Source organism: Podarcis pityusensis (genome assembly GCF_964106645.2).
Source record: "Podarcis pityusensis genome assembly, chromosome: 3".
NCBI lineage: Eukaryota > Metazoa > Chordata > Lepidosauria > Squamata > Lacertidae > Podarcis > Podarcis pityusensis.
The window spans coordinates 84,912,335-84,933,540 of NC_138026.1; the positions used below are offsets into that span (position 1 = coordinate 84,912,335).

Genomic DNA, 21,206 nt, shown 5'->3' on the forward strand with positions numbered 1-21,206 from the left:
CTGTAAACAGAGCTTCAGTTGAGTGAAAGGAGAGGAAGAGAAGTCTTCTCCACAATCGCTCTAAAATGCACGTAACAGAAGGGCCCAGAACCAAGACTCCAGGAACAGGTGAGTATAATTTCTTCTGGATAGGGATGCTGGAGAAGTCAATCAAATGGAAATGGGAGCACAAATCACCACTATTGGCACATTCATTTGAGGTCAGGAATGGAAATCATGTCCAGAAATTTATGTAAACCATTTTTTTCTGCATTGTTTTTCATTTTTCCCTTCCATCGAAATGCATTGAAATTAATTGCACAATTGATTGCTTTGGTTTTGGCCTAGATGAATAATGTAGGTTTTAGCAGAAATTGAACTGTAGCAGAACAGAAAGAGTGCTGATTGTGATAAGCACAGGTTGGGGTGAAAATTGCTGCCTCCTTACATTCCTTACTGTTGAATAATGGTCTGATTCAGGGATAAGTGCATGAGTTGGAGGATGAGCCTTTTGAAATGAACTTCATCCTGGGGGGGATGGAGCTGGAATGAAGCTATAGCCACGTAATAGTTTCACAGAACGGCAAGCTTCCTTTTTGTGTGTGGCCATGTCATATACCGTATTTTTTGCACCATAACACTCACTTTTTTCCTTCTAGAAAGTAAGGGGAAATGTCTGTGCGTGTTATGGAGGAAATGCCTACGGGTGGCATGCCTACGGATTTTCCTCCACTAAAAACTACGTGTGTGTTATGGTCAGGTGCGTGTTATAGAGCGAAAAATACGGTATGTGCTTCTGCTCTGGCTTTTGCTCTTCCCAAAAGGGATGTCCCACTTGAAAACCATAGAGAGACATTCCAGGCAGCAGCAGTGAGTGGTTGCTAGGCAACCACATTCTAGAGAACAGTTTAGGGATGGGCAATGTAGCCAAGAAGTGGAAAAAAAGATCTGAGTTTTTCAGCTGCCTGAGAGGAGCCTGTGTTTGGGGATATGCAGTTTAGAAAGAGATTAAGAAGTTCCAAAAAGATGTAGGATGTGAACTTAGAGGTCATCCAGTGAAACCAATTAACTACAGGTGTGAGACAGACCAAGGGAAGTACTTCTTTACACAACCTATCATTAACATATGGAACTCATAGCCACAAGATGTGGTGATGGACCAGTGGTTTTGATGGCTTCAAAAAGAGAGGATACATTCACAAGGAAAGGTCTATCAGTATGAAACTTCCATGTTCAGAGACAGTTAAGCTTTTCATATGGTCATTCGGAGATAAGGCTTGTGCGTCCAAAGGTAACTTGATGAGTGTCTACTCTAAATCAAAGAGTGTAAGAGTGGAATGGCTGCAAGTTACTGAAGGTTGACTTTTAGACTCATTCAATTACTTATGTTTCTGTCTTCCTTTTCTGTTGTGATCCTTCTTTACATCTGGCTCCTTCCAACAAAACTCAAACTTTCCTCTCCCACCTATTGCCTGTTGAAATGCAGCGAGAAAAAAGGGAAAGGTGCCACAGAAAAATTGAGGCCAAACTCAAGGGAAACATGCAGTTAAATACAATTATCAATCAAAAGAATTTATTTCCATTTCTGCTTTACCATATGGTTAAAAATGCTTTGAAATTTAAGAAGGAATATTTACCTTACTGTGGTTTTTTTTAAAAAAGAAATTTATTTGCATTTTCAAAAACGGGAACAGAGAGCATACCTTACTATGTACTAAATAGCCCCTGGACTGACCTTCATGTATTTTAAACTTTCATTTATAGCCCAACCCTCCCTGCAGCTCAGGCTGGCATGCACGGTTCCCTCGTTCCATTTAATCCTCGCAATTATTATGTGAGGTAGGTTAGCATAAGTAGTGATTGGCTGAAGGTCACCCAATGAGTTTCATGACTGGAAGTTTGAACCTGGGTCCTCCCAGTTTGATACTCTAACCATTACATCAGGGGGTTGCTATCATGTGCCATCCAGTACCTTCCCAGGTACCCTTGGGCATCCCCATTCAGCTGTAACAGTGTCTCCGCGACATCTCCCCCAAGAGTCCCTGTCAAGGTTGACTAGAAGACTCTTGCTGGTTTTCAAATACCGTATTTTTTGTTCTATAGGACGCACCGGCCCATAGGACGCACCTCGTTTTTTTGGGGGGGGGGAAATGAATAAAAAAAATTATTCCCCCCCCCAGCTGCTGCCCCAAGCCTCGCGCGTTCGGCGGGACCTCCTGCCGGGCGCGCGAGGCTTGCAGACACTCGCCCGAAGCACGGGGAGCCCTCCGGAGGGCTCCTCGTGCTTCGGACGACAAGCTGCCGCCCCAAGCCTTGCGCGCTCGGCGGGACCTCCTGCCGGGCGCGCGAGGCTTGCAGACACTCGCCCGAAGCACGGGGAGCCCTCCGGAGGGCTCCCCGTGCTTCGGACGACAAGCTGCCGCCCCAAGCCTCGCGCGCTCGGCGGGACCTCCTGCCGGGCGCGCGAGGCTTGCAGACACTCGCCCGAAGCACGGGGAGCCCTCCGGAGGGCTCCCCGTGCTTCGGGCGACAAGCTGCAGCCCCAAGCCTCGCGCGTTCGGCGGGACCTCCTGCCTGGCGCGCAAGGCTTGCGGACACTCGCCCGAAGCACGGGGAGCCCTCCAGAGGGCTCCCCGTGCTTCGGGCGACAGGCTGCCGCCCCAAGCCTTGCGCGTTCGGCGGGACCTCCTGCCGGGCGCGCAAGGCTTGCGGACACTTGCCCGAAGCACGGGGAGCCCTCCGGAGGGCTCCCCGTGCTTCGGGCGACAAGCTGCAGCCCCAAGCCTCGCGCGCTCGGCGGGACCTCCTGCCGGGCGCGCAAGGCTTGCGGACACTCGCCTGAAGCACGGGGAGCCCTCCGGAGGGCTCCCCGTGCTTCGGGCGACAGGCTGCCGCCCCAAGCCTTGCGCGTTCAGCGGGACCTCCTGCCGGGCGCGCAAGGCTTGCAGACACTCGCCCGAAGCACGGGGAGCCCTCCGGAGGGCTCCCCGTGCTTCGGGCGACAGGCTGCTGCCCCAAGCCTCACGCGCTCGGCGAGATCTCCTGCCGGGCGCGCAAGGCTTGCGGACACTCGCCGGGGCTGCAGGCTGCTGCCTGCAAGCCTTGTGAGCCCGCGGGAACTCCCACCGGGCTTGCAAGGCTTGCGGATAGCTTCCTGAAGCCTGGAGAGCGAGAGGGGTCGGTGCGCACCGATGCTTCTCGCTCTCCAGGCTTCAGCGAAAGCCTGCATTCGCTCCATAGGACGCACACACATTTCCCCTTCATTTTTGGAGGGGAAAAATTGCGTCCTATGGAGCGAAAAATACGGTATTCTCAGGGATGGACTTTGGTAATCCTTCATAATATGGCACCCTGCGTGAGGCCAAAATTTGGTGCCCCCAAATAGATCTTCTGAATTGTGGCTCTTCTCAATTTTGTGTCCCCCTCAGTTCGGTGCCCTGTCTGGGGTGCGGAACTGCCTGCACCACGCTAAATCCAGCGCTGCTATTCTGTTTGCTGTTACTCCACCCTTCGATATTTTCACTGCTGTGGAATGTAGATATTAGTTCTGCTTATCTCATGCATTGCTGTGACATGCTCTATGGGGAGCTGGCTTCAGGCAACAGGCCAATTGGCAGACCAACTCTGCATTACGAAAACCTCTGCAAATGTGACATGGTGGCTAGTAACAACCCTGCCATGTGGGAATCCCTTCCAGATGACCTCAGTGGCTGGAGACAGACAGTCATGTCGTGTATCCATAGCAGTGACCAGAGAAAGAATGACTGCTGGGAGGAGTGCAGAAAGAGCAAACACCATGGTGCATCTGCAGCAGCCCAACCAGACACCTACATCTGCCCCAGCTGCAACAAAACATGTCTCTCCTGTATCGGTCTCTACAGCCACAGCAGGCTCTGTAACCATCCAGCAATTTGACCCCCAAAGCCACACTCCTCCATTGTCTCCTGAAACAGATGGATACCAGCAATGGCAACAAATGTTGTGGTGTTTTCTCACTATCTGGAACACTGTATTTTAAAGTAGAGTGTTGCTCTATCTTCACTTTCTGATTAAAGGTTTATACATACTGTTATAATGGTGTCCTTTCAAATGTTTCTTCTTCTTTTTTGGAATAATAGAATCATAGAATTGTAGAGTTGGAACGGGCCCCCCAGGGTCATCTAGTCCAACGCCCTGCGATGCAGGAATCTCAACATGTGGTCCCCGCATTCAATTCGAAACCAGACCAGACCCTGCTTAGCTTTGCAAATGTGCTAGCAGTTTTATTGTGTTGCTTTTAAGTCTGCAAAGCCATATCTTGTGTGTAATATTGTGTGTGTGCGATATTAAATTATTCAGACCGGTTTTGTATGCATCCCCCAAGATAGTGTTTACATTGCATCTGAAGCACAAGATTAAATACACACAAATCTCATACACCCTGCCCAGCCTTCTTTATTACACACATGGATGGTATTGTGATATATGGAAAGAAAGAAAAAGCCATCCTCAAAACACACCAAAACTTAAATGAGCATTAAAAAATTACCTCACAAGAATTGCAGTTATCCCAATATTTCAAATCTGAAACCTGAAGAAAATACTGAGAGAGACAAGCCATTTCTCAATTTCAGCAGAATATCTTTCTCACTGTGTGGAAAGTGTCATGATATGCTTTTCAGAGTGGCCATTTTAGTCTCTTACAGAAAAAAAACTCATTTTATTGCACCTGAAAGACTAACCAAACTATTAAGATATGACTTCGGGTGCATCTGATGAAGTGAATTTTAGTCTAGAAACATTTATGCCATAATTTGTTAAGGTGCCACAAGACTCTGTTATTACATGATTCACTTGTGACTTTGATACGATACCTCCAAAATTTAGTACTTCAGCATATTTTTGGTGGAGCCATCCTAGAATCATAGAATCATAGAGTTGGAAGAGACCACAAGGGCCATCGAGTCCAACCCCCTGCCAAGCAGGAAACACCATCAGAGCACTCCTGACATATGGTTGTCAAGCCTCTGCTTAAAGACCTCCAAAGAAGGAGACTCCACCACACTCCTTGGCAGAAAATTCCACTGTCGAACAGCTCTTACTGTCAGGAAGTTCTTCCTAATGTTTAGGTGGAATCTTCTTTCTTGTAGTTTGGATCCATTGCTCCGTGTCCGCTTCTCTGGAGCAGCAGAAAACAACCTTTCTCCCTCCTCTATGTGACATCCTTTTATATATTTGAACATGGCTATCATATCACCCCTTAACCTCCTCTTCTCCAGGCTAAACATGCCCAGCTCTCTTAGCCGTTCCTCATAAGGCATCGTTTCCAGGCCTTTGACCATTTTGGTTGCCCTCCTCTGGACACGTTCCAGTTTGTCAATGTCCTTCTTGAACTGTGGTGCCCAGAACTGGACACAGTACTCCAGGTGAGGTCTGACCAGAGCAGAATACAGTGGCACTATTACTTCCCTTGATCTAGATGCTATACTCCTATTGATGCAGCCCAGAATTGCATTGGCTTTTTTAGCTGCCGCGTCACACTGTTGGCTCATGTCAAGTTTGTGGTCAACCAAGACTCCTAGATCCTTTTCACATGTACTGCTCTCAAGCCAGGTGTCCCCCATCTTGTATTTGTGCCTCTCATTTTTTTTGCCCAAGTGCAATACTTTACATTTCTCCCTGTTAAAATTCATCTTGTTTGTTTTGGCCCAGTTCTCTAATCTGTCAAGGTCGTTTTGAAGTGTGATCCTGTCCTCTGGGGTGTTAGCCACCCCTCCCAATTTGGTGTCATCTGCAAATTTGATCAGGATGCCCTTGAGTCCATCATCCAAGTCGTTGATAAAGATGTTGAATAAGACCGGGCCCAAGACAGAACCCTGTGGCACCCCACTAGTCACTCTTCTCCAGGATGAAGAGGAACCATTGATGAGCACCCTTTGGGTTCGGTCAGTCAGCCAGTTACAAATCCACTGAGTGGTAGCATAGTCAAGACCACATTTTACCAGCTTCTTTACAAGAATATCATGAGGCACCTTGTCAAATGCCTTGCTGAAATCAAGGTAGGCTACATCCACTGCGTCCCCTTCATCTACCAGGCTTGTAATTCTGTCAAAAAACGAGATCAGGTTAGTCTGACATGACTTATTTTTCAGAAATCCATGCTGACTATTGGTGATCACAGCATTCCTTTCTAGGTGCTCACAGACTGTTTGCTTAATGATCTGCTCCAGAATCTTCCCTGGTATTGATGTCAGACTGACTGGGCGGTAATTATTTGGGTCCTCTCTTTTCCCCTTTTTGAAAATAGGGACAACATTTGCCCTCCTCCAGTCTGCCGGGACTTCGCCTGTTCTCCAGGAATTCTCAAAGATGACTGCCAGTGGTTCTGAGATCACATCTGCCAGTTCTTTTAATACTCTTGGATGCAGTTCATCTGGCCCTGGAGACTTGAATACATCTAAACTAGCCAAGTATTCTTGTACTATCTCCTTAGTTATTCTGGGCTGTGTTTCCTTTGCTGAATCATTTGCTCCAAATTCTTCAGGTCGGGCATTGTTTTCTTTATCGGAGAAGACTGAGGCAAAGAAGCCATTGAGGAGTTCAGCTCTTTCTGTGTCCCCTGTTTGCATTTCACCATCTTCTCCTCTGAGTGACCCCACTGTTTCTTTGTTCTTCCTTTTGCTACGGACATACCCATAAAAGCCTTTTTTGTTGCTTTTAACCTCTCTAGCAAGCCTGAGTTCATTCTGTGCTTTAGCTTTTCTGACTTTGTGTCTACACGTGCTGGCTATTTGTTTGAATTCCTCTTTGGTGGTTTCCCCCCTTTTCCATTTTTTGTACACATCTTTTTTTAATCTTAACTCAGTTAAAAGTTCTTTAGATAGCCACCCTGGCTTCTTTAGGCACCTTCCATGTTTCCGTCTCATTGGTACTGCCTGAAGTTGTGCTTTTACTATCTCCCTCTTAACAAACTGCCAGCCATCATGAACTCCCTTTCCTTTTAGTATTACTGTCCATGGGATCTCACCCAGCACTTCCCTAAGTTTTATGAAGTCGGCTTTCTTAAAGTCAAGAAATTGAGTCCTAGTATGCTTGGCTGCTCCTTTCCGCTGTATAGTAAACTTCAGAAGAGCATGATCACTCGCGCCTAATGATCCTTCCACTTCTACCCCACTAACCAGGTCATCAACATTGGTTAGGACCAGATCTAAAATGGCTGTTCCTCTTGTTGCTTCTCCCACTTTCTGGACAATGAAGTTGTCTGCAAGGCCAGTGAGGAATCTGTTTGACCTTATGCTCTTGGCTGAGTTTGACATCCAACAAATATCCGGGTAATTGAAGTCTCCCATTACTACTATCTCCCTTCCTTTTGCATGCTTGGCCATCTGTTCCAGGAAGGCATCATCTATGTCCTCCGTTTGGCTTGGGGATCTATAGTAAACTCCCACAATGAGGTCACTGTTATTCTTCTCTCCCTTAATTTTGACCCAAATGCTCTCACTTTGGCTTTGAGGTTCTAAATCTTGGATCTCTTCACAGGTATACACATCCCTGACATATAACGCCACTCCTCCTCCTTTCTTGTCTGGTCTGTTTCTCTGAAATAGATTGTATCCCCCCATTATTACATTCCAATCGTGGGACTTATCCCACCAGGTTTCAGTGATGCCTATTATGTCATATTTAGTTTGCTGTACCAAGAGCTCAAGCTCATCTTGTTTATTTCCCATACTTTGCGCATTAGTGTACAGACATTGAAGTCCATTAATCATTCCCCCGTGACTCTTATTTAAGGATTTTTTCCTCCCACCACTAGGTCTGTGTGCTGTTTGCTCCATTTGGTCTATGACATTTGGATGATCATCTTCATCAATTGATAGACTCCTACCTTCAGGAGCACTGTCTCCCTCCCCCACATTAGTCAGTTTAAAGCCCTCCTGATGAGGTTTCTGAGATTTTTGGCAAAAACATTTCTCCCAACCGTTGTGAGGTGCAGCCCATCGCTTGCCAGAAGTCCATCTTCAAGAAACTGCAGTCCGTGATCTAAGAATCCAAACCGTTCCTGTTTACACCATTTGCGAAGCCAGCTGTTCACTTCCACTATTTTCCCCTCTCTCCCTGGGCCACGTCGTTCAACTGGGAGGACAGATGAGATGACAATTTGTGCATTTAATTGCTTCAATTTCCTGCCCAGAGCCTCGTAGTCTCTTTTGATCTTCTGGAGGCTATTGCTGGCAGTGTCATTGGTTCCCACATGAACCAAGAGGAAGGGGTATTTGTCAGTGGGTTTTATGATTCCTGTCTTAACTGAGATGTTCTGAACTCTGGCTGCCATCAGCTCCTGTTAAAGTATCCATGAATGATTCCAGATGAGGCTTCCCTTATGCAAACCAATGATATCTTGTTCCTGGGTGTTACAGAGGTCTGTGTGAGGCTTGTAGACCTCAGTGTCTTACATTGCCTTGGTTTTTTATTTTGTTTCAGAGCATGAGCTTCTAGAGGAGCTGCTGACTTATGATGACCTCTTTCTGGAAACATTCAATTCTTTTCTGGCTATGCCTGTGAGTAGAGGTCACATCTTTTCCTGTTATCTGAACTCTGGGTTTTGACTGAGTTTGAAGATACGTTCACAGTTGTGATATGCTGTTCTTCTCAGAGAACAGTGCATTGGGGTTTGGTTTTTTAAATGTAAATGGCTGGTGGGTGGGTGATATTTGTGGGAAAGGGCTGCATGCAAAAGGTCCCAGGTTCAATCCCTGGTGTCTCCCAAGTGCGGATGTGTTTCTTCCTGAAATTCTAGAAAGCCACTGCTTAGTAGGTGTGGATAATACTGAACTAGATGGACCAGTGGTTTGACTTGGTATAAAGACGGTTTTTATAAGATCAGGACTGGGCAAGGAGAATTAATCCTTGCTCCACCTCACACTGCAACTCTGATGAATATTGCCCCCTAAGCTGTATGTAAATGGAGATTTCATTCCCAGGGTTAATAATGGCTCCAGGAATGAATTTTCATTGGGATCACAGTGGATGCGGGGAGAAGGGCAAATAGCAGAGGTGGCCAGGATCCATTGGGACTGATAGGTCAGAAAGCTGGGAGACCAACAGCAGGGGGAGCCAGAGCCCATGGAAGACAGAACCAAGTACCGTATTTCCATTTGTGTCCCCATCTTCCATTCCTGGCCTCTCACCTCCCATGACACACTTTTAAAAACATTTTATAAATGTGAGGCATGACTGAAGATATGCATAAGCATATTTGCATTTTTTAAAAACAAACAAAGTTACTTGTTTGATGCAATGGAGTAAGGACAAGACTAAATGCTTGCTCAGTTGCCCTTCCAGCATTCCACTTTCTGGCATATATATTTGTAGCACCAGTTGCAAAGCTAGGTTTTAATAGCTGCTGAAGGACCTGTGGTGAGTGACAGCTCAGAAATACTCTGTGCTCATATTCTTCTTAGAACTAAAAGTGACCTCTGCAGAGACTGTTCTACTGGCTTTTCAGGTGATGTGTCACTTTCCTGCCTAAAGGGATGCTTTTTCTCTTTCAAGTAGGCTTTCCCTCTTAGACTGCATTACGAACGGCTGACAGGACGACTGCAGGAGCTGGATGGCTTCCTCTTGCCAATTGAGTCCAATTCTCTTTGCTATGGAGCAACCGATACAGAGAGGGAAAGGGCCCTGAGCTGGTTAGCGCAGGAGCGCTTCCTCCCATTTCAAAGGTTGAGCACTGAATCTGTTTGCATTTTCCTATGTAATGCTCTGCACTATTTCTCACCTTTCCGTTGACCTGTCACATTGCAGGTATTTTCCATGCTTCAGATATGGGTTCAGGGTTTTGTTCCTGCTGCTGTGAATTCCTATGTGTCTATAAGGTGGTTGCAGTCATTTTAATCTTGCAAAGAGGGAAATGGACAGGAAACACAGAAGCCATTAAATGTCATGTAGTGTGTAATATGCCCATTCTACAGATCAGTTTTATTTGTTTGGCCCAGTCATGTTCACAGCTAGAACAACAGAACCAGTTCCTGTGCTTAATTTCATCCCATATTATATTGGGCCCCTTAATTACTTTCAAAAGCGGCACTGAGCTCTGGGACATGACTCCTTCCATGCAGTATTGCATTAATCGCAGGCAACCAAAGAGGATAATTTGAGCATGTACTTTTCCTTCCCTCATAAGTAACAACAGTTAAACTTCAAGCCCCTGAGACCAAGGGGCTTGAATAGATATTCTCATGCTGTGTCCAAGCAAATCTGTCCCAGGTTTCAGTCACGTGGGATGAAGACCCAATGCCTACTGTGGACTTCAGAATAAGGGTGCATATGATTGTGATACAAATCAAGAAATAAACTACTTGAGCATCCACAAATGCAACTGAAGACATTTCCAATGTTAGAAAACCCGCCAATTCCTTTTGGTGCAGGGTTAGGGAACCTGTGGCCCTTCTGATTGTTGAACTCCAACTCCCATCAGTCCCCGCCAGCAGGGCTAAGGGTCAAGAATGATGGGAGCCGTAGTCCAGCAGCATCTAGAGATCCCCTCCAGTGCTAAAGACAGAACTAACCAGCCTAAACCCCATGTTGCAATATAAGAACAAATTTTCTGAAGAAGTGTGCATGCACACGAAAGCTCATACCAATAACAAACTTAGTTGGTCTCTAAGGTGCTACTGGAAGGATTTTTTTTATTTTGTTTCGACTACGGCAGACCAACACGGCTACCTACCTGTAAACAAATTTTCTGTCACAGAAGCGTGTGCAAGTAGACTTTCTGAAGGGGGGAGGGATTTGTGAATCATGCCCCCCTTTTCTAATTTGTAAAAGTTAACAGTTTAACTGTGAATATGATGAATGTATCACCTAAAATAATTTTCTAAAGGATAAAGTGGGCTTAGAATAATGCTTTGCAGCCCTTCCTGTGGCCTGGTGCTCTGAGCTGTCACTATTTCTGAAGCGTTCATTTGCTGCCTGTTTCCTGCTAGGACTCTCTTTTACCTGGAGTATAAACTGGCAAAGCTGTTGCTGTGTCCTCTGGATGAGAAGTACCCAGGGAGTCGCTATGCAATTCGTGGGTTCAGTCGCCAGTCTGACAGCACTGCCATCTCCAGCATCCCCAGCCATTCATCAACAGAGCGGCAGCCCACTGGAGTCCCAAGCCACGTGCTGCTAAGACTTCCTAGCCAAACGCGCAGTACTCCGGCCTGCCTAGGTGAGTCTCCCTCAGCTGCTGTCTTCTGCACCCTCAGGAGTGGATCTCCTCAGCCATATCTTGGTCCCTTTCCACTGCTGGAGAGATGCCTGTCAGTTTCTTCGCATGTTTAGCTCTCAGACTGCTATTGGTTGGCTGGAAAGAAGAAAAAACTATGGTGTGTGACTGCACTTGGAATACTGTGTATAGTTCTGGTTGCCTCACCTCGAAAGGTATTTTAGAGATGGAAAAGGTGCAGAAAATGGTAATGACCAAGGATCACCTCCTTTGTCCAGCAGTAGCAACCCTTTTACTAAGTACATGAAGCTGCCATCTCTTAATAGCCATTGATAGATTTGTTGTCAGTGAATTTGTGGCTAGTTCTTTTTTTTTTTTTTACAATTCATTAGAGCACAATTTTTATTAATTTTAAAAGACTACCAGCTTTTAGTACAGTTCCATGCAGTAGCTTCAATACAGGTGTCATAGACAATGTCATAAAGAACAAAGTTTAGTCAGTTAAAGGGAAAGATTGCAGGGAGGGGTTGAGTTTTTTGCAAGAGTAAGAAGAAAGCAAGATGAACTAGGGAATGTATCAAGCTTTGTTTAAATCACAGTTCTCCAGAGCTTTTGCTTTAGTTTAAACAAAACATGCAACCATACATTGTGACATTATTTTAGGGAAAATAGGGGGAAACACTATGGTAAACACTTGTTGAGAATTCTGACTGGAAGGCTAGTTCTTTTTAAAGTAATCCAAGCTAAGATTCCTAAGAGGAACCTGCCATGCAAAAGTAAAATTATTTATGTTGCCTTGACCATGTCAAAAGGGAGTTTGGAAAATGACTTAGATGGGGCAGGATCCAAGCCTTCCTACTGTCACATGAACCCATTGCACTTGCTTCCATTCTACTCCCAGGTAGGGAGCAAGCCTCGCCATCCATCAGCTCATCTGTAAACACTTTCTTTCTGATCCCTCTAACCTTCTGTCTCCATGCTTTCCTGCAGGACATTTTGTAAGATCATCTGGCCAAACCTCCACCGAGATATCTTTGGAGTTCCCAGGTATCTTGAGTTTAGCTCTATCTCCAGCCACAGAACATCTGAGCAGGCTCCAGCTCCAGAGACTCCTGTCTGACTCCAGCATACGAAGAGCAACTGGTAGGAACCCTGCAGCCAGGTTGGGGAAATTGGAGGTTGGCTAAGAGCTAGCTGGAAAAGGGTGCATTCGTTGCCCTGGCCCCTGGAAGGAAGTGCTTTCAAAGGTCAGCTATTTGTGATTTTGCTTCTGATATGCGTCCCCTTACAGGAAGGCTCAGAAGTGGCTGGACCAATGCAGGTGAGCCAGTGGTAACTCCAATTCATCTAAGCAGGGCTGCTCTCGCCTCCTCGCCTGATCAAGAATTCACTGAACTTCACATGGATGGGTAAGTCTGGCTGCTAAAAGTGCCATGACGAGGATACTAAATTATTTCTAACCAAGTTAATGTAATGTTCTCCTGCCAGATGAAATGGTCTTGTGAAACCTGAAATCTGTTGTCCAATGTGTACGGCATAGCTCACTTTTCATGGTGACTATGAATTCAAGTTTTCCATGCTTGTGAGTTATCTAATGCAAAATGCTGTTGCCAGAATATTTACTGGATAAAGGTTATCAGAACAGAATTACATCCATATTGGTTGATCTACAATGGTGGCCAGTCCATTACTGTGTCCAATTTAAGGCAATTGTTTTAAGCTTTAAAAACCTAAAACAGCTTGGGACCTGAGTACTTTACAGACTGCTTTCTTCCATATGTTCCTCCCTGCATGCCTTGTTCATCTTATGAGAATATGATCCAGATTTCTTGGCTGCCTGAAGCACAGCAACACGGTGTTCTGCTTTATCAGTGGTGGCACCCATTCTGTATATTGCACAGGCATGTTGTAATAGTATGTTTCCTACATCAGACTGAATGAACTTTGATATCCCTTTGAACTATCTAATTCTGTTAATGTCCTAAGATTTGCCTGCAAAAAGCTGTCCCCATCAATTGTCTGGTTTTGACACACTGTTCCATCTGTTCCTTTCGAAGTTGTCGGAAGCCATTTTCAGGTTCTGGGAAGGTTTTGCAGTTTAACTTGAATGAGACAAGGAACTCCCAGGAAGGGGAGGTGGACACATTTATTTCGCCTTGCTTTGGAAGTGCCGCTCTGCAGCAGCTAAAAGAAGAGATCCTAGGGACTGTGAGTAATGTAGCATCCTGCTGAGAAACTTGGCTTGGAGGCATTCTCTCTATCCAGTTCATTTTCCCCACTTCCTGACTTCTATGGATCCATCTATATAGCATAGCTCAGTCGGTTAGAGGGTAATGCTGTTAAATGCCAAGGTTGCAGGTTCGATCCCCGTAAGGGACAGCTGCATATTCCTTCATTGCAGGGGTGTCAACTATATGATCCTTAGGGTCCTTCCCAAGTCTCTGATTCTATGATCTTGTATTTCGATGATGAATACCAAAGTCACAGGAGAAAAGGTGGTTGTCTCACTCTGTTCAATGGTGATGTGAACTGCAGTGTTAACAACAGTGGCCCTATTAGGGCTTTCGGTCTCCATGCATGTAGAACCCTCCACTAGGCTTAGATTGATTAAAGTTATAGATTGTTTCCCACTACGAAAAGTCCCAACACAGTTTACAGCCAAAATAGAAATGTAATAATAATAATAATAATAATAATAATAATAATAATAATAATAAATTGCACAAACATGTTAAAGACATAATAAAGAATACAGTGTCATGAAAGAATTAGTTCTCAAGGTAACCACCCAGAACATGACAAACAGTCAGTTGAAAGTTGAAAACACAATTGTCTTTGCCTGATGCTGAAACAATGGCAAAGTTGGTGCCAGATGGACCTCCCTGAGGAGAGCATTCCATAGACAGGGGAGCTACTACAGAAAAGGCCCATTCAGGGCTGTACTTGGCACGAGGGGCCTCCATGAGTAAACTGGGTAAAAATGGCATGTTGGTAAGGGCAGGGCTTTGAAGCATGTAACTTTCCCCATTTTTTCCCTCTTGTGCAACGTAGCCATAGAATGGGCCCTCAGATGTATAGTTGTGGGCAGGTGGCATTCCCATCTCCTCTCAGGTGCTTACAGCTCTACCAGCCATCTTTCCCCTCCCCCCCTCCCTCTTGTATTGCAGAGGGCTGGCATGGACAGCTTCAGGGAGTTCCTCCATGGCACACTGGGAATCCACCTCCTTGACTTCTGGATTGACTGTGAGGATATTATGGAGCACACCACGCACCTGGAGCAGGCCAGAACTGCATCCCAGGATATCCAGCTGTTCTTTTTCAGTGCTCTTCGGTATGGATGCAAATGAATTTTTCAAACTAAATGTGGAGGAGAATAGCTATACAGATGTGACATGGAAGATCCCTGACTGGGTCTTTTTATAAAGCACTTGTTGCTGTGCTGTAGCTACAAGGAGCAAAGGCCTAGCCATCATCATCATCATCATCATTATTATTATTATTATTATTATTGCCCTGGGTGAAGCCTCCAGAGGGGTGGGTGTGTGGGTGAGCCAAATTGGGTCTTTGACCTGGGTGAAATAAAGCCTAGTTTCGCTCCTGCTTGTTAGCTGGTAGAAGATGCTTAACTCTTTCCTTCATGCTGTTTACCAAAACTGTATTACCTTCAAAGCTGCTACTAGCTCCACAGCATGGATAAATGCGGGCACCTATGAAATGACTGTACTTCCCACACCCCCAGTGGGGCTAATAGCGATGCTGGTGCTGTGTTGCACCACACGGTCACCACTTCAGTGTTTCTTAAACATCTGGGAGGTATCACCCTAGAAGAGAGCCCCATGCAGGCTGACGCCATGATGTGTTAGTAACAAACTGGCTCTGAGTTACATGGCCCACCCACTTGCCCCACCAAATCTAAGTTTCTGGCTCGGCCAGCTTGCACTCAGCTCAGACATTTCCTGCTCTAGCTTTTCCTTCCTCTTTTGTTGGCAGGAGCATTCAAGCCAAGTACAAGCTGATGCTTCCTCCTGCCTGTCGGGTGAGTAATGCTGCTCAGGGTGCAGGTGCCCCTGCATTTTTCCAGGTCACAGCTTTAAGAGAACCTTTGCTCTCCCCGGGGAAACTGACAAATCTGCCCACTGCGTAGCTCAGCTGCTAACCTGCATGGGGGTGGAAGCCCAGGGACAAATGTCTACCTCCTACCACCTCCTCTGTCACAAAAATTCTTTGTTTCCTGAAGCTAAGGCCTGAATCTCTTGATGGGTGGGGTGTGTGTGTGTGTTTTGTATCAGAGCAAGCTTCTGTAGCCTCTTTCTAGCCTCTCTCTGTTGGCCTTTTTACCATTGTTTCCAACTTTGCATTGTGGGTGCTACCAGACATGGACTATTTTTGCAGCATTCAGTAATGGCTGTTCTGCTTTAAAAATAAAACCTCATTGCAGATTGATTCTGCATCACCCCACTGTCTCCACACCTTCCCATTGTGGGTGGAGCTATACCAAAACTGCAATCACCAGCTCTTTGTGTCTCGTTCAAATGACAGTCTTGTCCTTTTGTGTTCTTTGACAAAGACATCTGATTTGTTCCTCCCCCCTGGCTATGATAATCTCTGCCCATCACTTAAGCCTTTTTGGACCATCTTAAGACAAGTCAGCAGAACATGAGAGTTATCAACAGTCTTTTGCAAAGTCTTAAAAAGGCATCGCCTTAGAGCACCCACATGGATAGTTCTATGTATCGAACTCAGGAAATCTATAAGAATGTGTGAATAATGAGAACAACTTATTTAAGCCTTACCACCTGTGAAAGAGCTTAGGCCCCATTTATATGAAGAGTATCTGGTGTGATTGTTGTTGCTTCTGTGGTAGTTTCCAATCCAATTGGCATATTCCACACCCTTTGAAGTACATCCCTTGCTTAACAAGCTGTTAAAACAAGGCTGGGAAATTTGTGGTCCTCCTGATACTGGTGAATCTAATTCCCATCAGCCCAAGCCAGTATGGCCAATAGGCAGGGATGATGGCAGTTGTAGTCCAATAGCACCTTGGGAGCTGTTACACAGGTGACACATCCAGTGCCAGATTTACTTATAAGCTAAAGGAGCTATAGCTTAGGGCCCCACTCTCTTGGAGGACTCCCAAAAAATTAAAGGAAAAAACAAATGGATGTACATTTCCAAAATAAAAGATAAAAAAACAAATAAAATAAAACCTACATACAGCAACAGTGTTTTTTGTTGTGCAGGCTCCTATCTGTTATGTGCAAATGGCTTTAGATACCTATTAGGTCCATAAATTACCATATAGCATATATTCAACACAAAAAACAGTGACAATTTGTTGTTGACTAGGGCAGCTGGACATATAAAGGGCCCCATTACCTTCAGTAGCCTAGGGCCTCATCAAACCCAAATCCGGCCCTAGACACATCCTTGTATTAGAGGAACTTTGCCCGGACTCAGCCAGTGTGAGAGCAATGAAGGAGGTGGTAGGAACTGCAAATGTCTAGAAGAAACATGACAAGTGGTTATTTAATTTCCCTTTTATACAAATTGCATAATAACATTACTGCTTTCCTGACCCTCTGCTGGCAGCAGCAACGCGATGAAACTTCAAGCCCTGAGGAGACTGCTTTTGCTGCCTTGAGCAGAAACCAATACGATGCTTTGAGGCGCCTGCGCTCCTACTGGGTTCCCCGGTTTCTCATTCACCACCAGAGGACCAGGCAGTGCAGGTTTGTGTGTTGAGGGATCATGAAATGAACGGGAGGTTTTTTTTTTGTTTTGAGTACCTTTCTGATAATATTTTTTATTACTTTTTTGGCATACAATTTTTTTTAAGACATACCACACAAGTTATTATACATATGTCCTTGTTTGGATTTCCTTCAGCATCTCTGATAGTCTTCCGTCTTGATTATTTCTGCTGCAGTTCTTAACTTAATATTGCCTTTACCTTTTCTAACAAATCATTTCTCCCTTTCCATTTTTACAATATTTCTTAAATTACTCCTCACAGAACTTCTTGTAGTCCTACAAGACTACGTTTGTAGAAATGAACGGGAGTTTGGGGTGTGCGGAATGGGTTATTTTTTTCAGCTGCACCAGGCAGTAAAATTATATTTCTCTGTGTTATGTACTGAGTTGAATAGGATCCAAAATGCAGCAGTCTGATTGGTCCTAGAACAATAGGATTCAGAATGCAGCAGTCTGATTGGCCCTAGAACAATAGGATTCAGAATGCAGCAGTCTGATTGGCCCTAGAACAATAGGATCCAGAATGCAGCAGTCTGATTGGTCCACAGGAGCCACCCAATCCAGCTCCAGGTGAAAGTGAATCCGCAACCTGATTGGCCTACAAGTGAATCCTGGAACTGGCCAATCACGTGGGGCCCAGTGTGTAAATAATGTATTTAAAGCAGACATTCTGAGGGAACTTCCATTCCTCCTCACCACTATGAGCTGAATAAAGAGCATGAAATCCACCCTCGACTCCAAGTATATTTCACTCTGGCAGCAAAATTCAATAACCAGAGAGGCCTTTGACAGGAAGATGAGGCAATGTCTTTTTCGTTTAGAGAAAAGGCAAGTGAGGGGTCACTTGATACAAGTTTATAAAATTACGAACTGCATGGAGCAAGTGGATAGAGAAAGATTTTTCTCCTTCCCTTCTAAACACTAGAACTTGTGGGCATAAAATGAAGCTGAATGTTGGAAGATTCAGGGCAGATAAAAGAAAGTACCCCTTCATGCAGTTAAACTATGGAACCACTCCCACAGGGGGCAATGATGGTCACCAACTCGGATGGCTTTAGGATTAGACAAATTCATGGAGGTTAATGGCTACTAGCCATGATGGTTATGCTCTGCCTAAATAGTCAGAGGCAGAAATGCTTCTGAATGCCAGAATTCGGAGGAGGAGATAGTGATGTTGTGCTCAAGTCCTGTTTGCAGGATTCCCACAGGCACCTGGTTGGCCACTGTGAGAACAGGATGCTGAAATAGATGGGCCATTGGCCTGATCCAGCAAGCTCTTCTTATGTTCTTATGAGAGATCTAGGGCAGGTAAACAGGAGCTTGGGTTGTTGCACAGAATCATTGAGTTGGAAGGGAGGCCAAAGGGGGATCTAATCCAGTCTCCGACCAATGCATGGAACTCCCTACTTTCACTAGAGCATGGATGGGGAGCCTCAGGCCTCAGGGCCAAATGCAACCCTCCATGCTTCTCTGCCTGGCACTTGGGACTCTCCCAATGCCACACCTCTCACCAGCCTAGCTTTGCACCTTCCCTGGGTGCTCTTGCCAGGCTGCAATGTGCCCTTGAACTCTGGCAATGCCTCTTGCTTGCCTAGTTGGAGGCCGGAGAGGGATGTGTGAAGAAACTAGCCTTCTGTACAGAAGGTAAAAGTCACATTCATTGTTACATATTAACAGCTGCTACATTGAACATTTAAAAGTGATCTTCATGTGGTGACTATAACGTGCAAATTGGCTCCTCAGGGTGCTTGCATTCTCTGTTGTCTTCCTCAAGCTGAGGAGTTTGCTGATGTCCTATCGTCTCCCTCTCTCTTTCAAATGGGGAAAGTGGAAGGCTGTTTGTTGGCTCAAAATAATGCCAGTCTATTTATGTTAACACTTCTGAATGCTTAGGCTCAGTTCAGGCTTCCCAGTTGACAAGGAGCTCTTCCCAAGTACTGACTTCCTGTCCTCTCTTAACATGGCGGCATTGCTTCCTGTTGTGGATGACGAAAGGGACACAATGAGAAATGAAGACTCGAGAATGGTGTGCGTACCAACCCTTTAAAATCACAGAATGCTTGGTTCTGTTTTATTTCTGACCTATACTGTTATCCTATGATCATAAATAACTCTCTTGATGTAAGATATGCTGGTGAATTTCTCCCTGCTGCAACCCTTCCCCCCTCCCCCAGCAGTTTGATCATCCCATGGTCTGTAATTGACTAAGTTAAGGCGACTTGAAATTAACGTGACTTGATATTAGGGACTTGTGGGAAACTCGCATGAGAATTTGGGGTGAGCCAGGTCTCTTTAAAGCAGGGGGTGGGGAAGCTGTGCCCCCCAGATGTTGCTGGACCACAACTCCCATCATTCCTGACCGTTGGCCATGCCAGCTGGGATTGTTGAGAGCTAGGATTCAGTCACATCTGGATAGCTGCAGATTCCCAATACATGCTTCAAGGCTTTCACTGGTAGTCGTGGTGACCAAGTATGTATTTAGGGTAACTCAGCTTTATCAAATAAGCTGAGTTTCAGAGAATCTGGACACAGTTCTAGCCCTTGATCCACTGCATCTAGCAGTGAGGCCCTGAAGGAACATTCGACTCTTTGCTACGGCTGTGATATCTGTCCATCTTTGCTTCAGCAATTTAGGAGGAACAGAAAAAGTAGAATTGGTCCAAGCAAGCAGCTGGACCTCCCAGCAGACCCCTCTGAAACACTGACGACCACCCGATTTCTCCAGGTACTGATGTGTTGACCTGGGGGATGGTGACGGCTTTCTTCACTACTTGACTCGGTGAGTTTACGCTTTTTTTAGCAGCCTGAACATTTTACTGTTCTTTGTCGGGGTGTGTTGTGTGTTGCTTCCTATCTGTGACCCAAGGGAGGATATTCACTTGTGGGGAATGTTTTCGCATCCTTGTGCAGACCAGCTGCCTCCTTATATTCCTGGTTTTATTGGCGGCATTTCCCCCCAGTTCTCTGTTAAGCTAAGGGAGGCAGCTTTCCTGGTTTACCCTTCAGGTTTGAGGATCCTCAGAAGACCCATAACCTGTTGCTGTGGAGGAAGCTGAAGCTCTATGAGGCTGCATGGGCGCAGGAGGCAAGCCAGTCAGAAATTCACCATATTGCTTGGCAGATTTTTCAGACATTCATGGCGTCTTATGCGGGATGCAACACAGGTGAGCTGTCCAGGAATGTGGAGCAGCATTTGTTACCTCTGCTCTGTCATATGCCTCTGAGGTGGCACGAAGCTAGGTCTGTTAGGAGTAAGAACCCTTTGATCTGTTGAGGGCCACATTCCTTCAGAGTTTATCTCTTGGGGAACACATGCCAGGGATGGGAAAGACCACAGTTAAAATTGCACCTCTCTCTCTCTCTCTCTCTCTCTCTCTCTCTCTCTCTCTCTCTCTCTCTCTCTCTCTCTCTCTCTCTCTCTCTCACACACACACACACACACACACACACGAAGGAATTTGAGAGGGGTGTTCCAGAGAGAGAAATAGCAGGCCTGCAGCATACACAGAGCTGTTAACACTGAGGCAGCATACACACCAAATCCTTAAAGCAAACACCTTTCCCCCAAATCCTGGGAATTGTAGTTTGTTAAGGGTGGTGGGAGTTGTAGTACTGCATGGGGAAACTTGGTGTCTGAGTAATAGCTCGTCCAAAGAACTATCATAGCAAACCTGCACGTTGAAGATGGGGATCTTAAGCCAACCTTGTGTTCTGCTTCTCCTTTCCTTGCAGGGCTTAGCGCCCTTATACTGGAATACATCCAGCATCTTGAGAGGATGCTTTCCTTTGGCAGTGAAGACCTGAAGCCTTCCACTTTTGAACCAGTGGTTCCCTATGTTCTGGCTGTTCTGGATGAGATGTGGCTCCATTATCTTCGCCATGAAGTCACAACTTTCCTTGAGTGAGTCCCAAGCTGTCCTACACTGTCCCACCATGTAAGATGGTGTAGTCTGAGTTTAAACCCAGTTGCTGCTTTATTGACAAAATAGGTTTTGAGAGTCAGTAAAGAAAACTTTAACTATCCTTTTGCCAGTCAGCCAGTGCTCTTTGCAAATAATTTTTAAGCTTTTGGTTGTAAAAGGGGGGAAATTGCCATCTAATTTTCTTTTTTGCAGATACTGTGTACCGGAATCTCATGACGATGACCAAAGTATCATGAGTGAAGGCGATAGAGTAAAACAGGAGGGAAATGAGAGGTAATACAGAATGCTGTGGAAACAAAGGAACAACTTAGATGCTGAATTCTATTTAGTAGAGGCCTGGATTTACAAAGATGCTGTTCTGT

At 45.5% G+C, this 21,206-nt stretch overlaps 2 protein-coding genes across 6 annotated transcripts in view; both read left to right on the forward strand.

Annotated features, from left to right (window-relative positions):
- On the forward strand, positions 1 to 20,040 carry LOC308474144 (uncharacterized protein). Of its 4 annotated transcripts, none has more exons than XM_081000214.1 (13): positions 1 to 108; positions 8,443 to 8,519; positions 9,517 to 9,683; positions 10,947 to 11,173; positions 12,161 to 12,313; positions 12,462 to 12,579; positions 13,228 to 13,378; positions 14,338 to 14,501; positions 15,161 to 15,206; positions 16,760 to 16,899; positions 18,815 to 18,947; positions 19,548 to 19,700; positions 19,928 to 20,040. In XM_081000214.1, the coding sequence occupies exons 1-12, from the start codon at positions 66 to 68 to the stop codon at positions 19,659 to 19,661; spliced, it is 1,533 nt and encodes a 510-aa protein (XP_080856340.1). In that variant the 5' UTR covers positions 1 to 65; the 3' UTR covers positions 19,662 to 19,700; positions 19,928 to 20,040. The 4 variants fall into 4 exon arrangements, with proteins under 4 accessions (XP_080856340.1, XP_080856342.1, XP_080856341.1 ...); XM_081000216.1 differs by having other exon boundaries at positions 16,760 to 16,893; XM_081000215.1 differs by having other exon boundaries at positions 16,763 to 16,899.
- Positions 19,929 to 21,206, forward strand: part of LOC308474138 (uncharacterized protein) — a 15,705-nt gene continuing 14,427 nt past the window's right edge. For both annotated transcript variants that reach the window (XM_081000205.1, XM_081000204.1), the window contains exons 1-3: positions 19,929 to 20,085; positions 20,654 to 20,822; positions 21,037 to 21,117. In XM_081000205.1, coding sequence (XP_080856331.1) covers positions 20,058 to 20,085; positions 20,654 to 20,822; positions 21,037 to 21,117 — 278 coding nt within the window. In that variant the 5' untranslated portion in view covers positions 19,929 to 20,057. The remainder of the gene's footprint in view (positions 20,086 to 20,653; positions 20,823 to 21,036; positions 21,118 to 21,206) is intronic.

What these genes read in the sequence shown, in the direction of transcription:
- LOC308474144 (XM_081000214.1), top strand. Translation starts at nt 66, where the DNA reads ATGCACGTAACAGAAGGGCCCAGAACCAAGACTCCAGGAACAG. An exon ending in ACTGAACTTCACATGGATGG is followed by an intron (nt 12,580 to 13,227) that starts GTAAGTCTGGCT and finishes TTCCTTTCGAAG; the next exon opens with TTGTCGGAAGCCATTTTCAG. An exon ending in CAGAGGACCAGGCAGTGCAG is followed by an intron (nt 16,900 to 18,814) that starts GTTTGTGTGTTG and finishes CTGAATGCTTAG; the next exon opens with GCTCAGTTCAGGCTTCCCAG.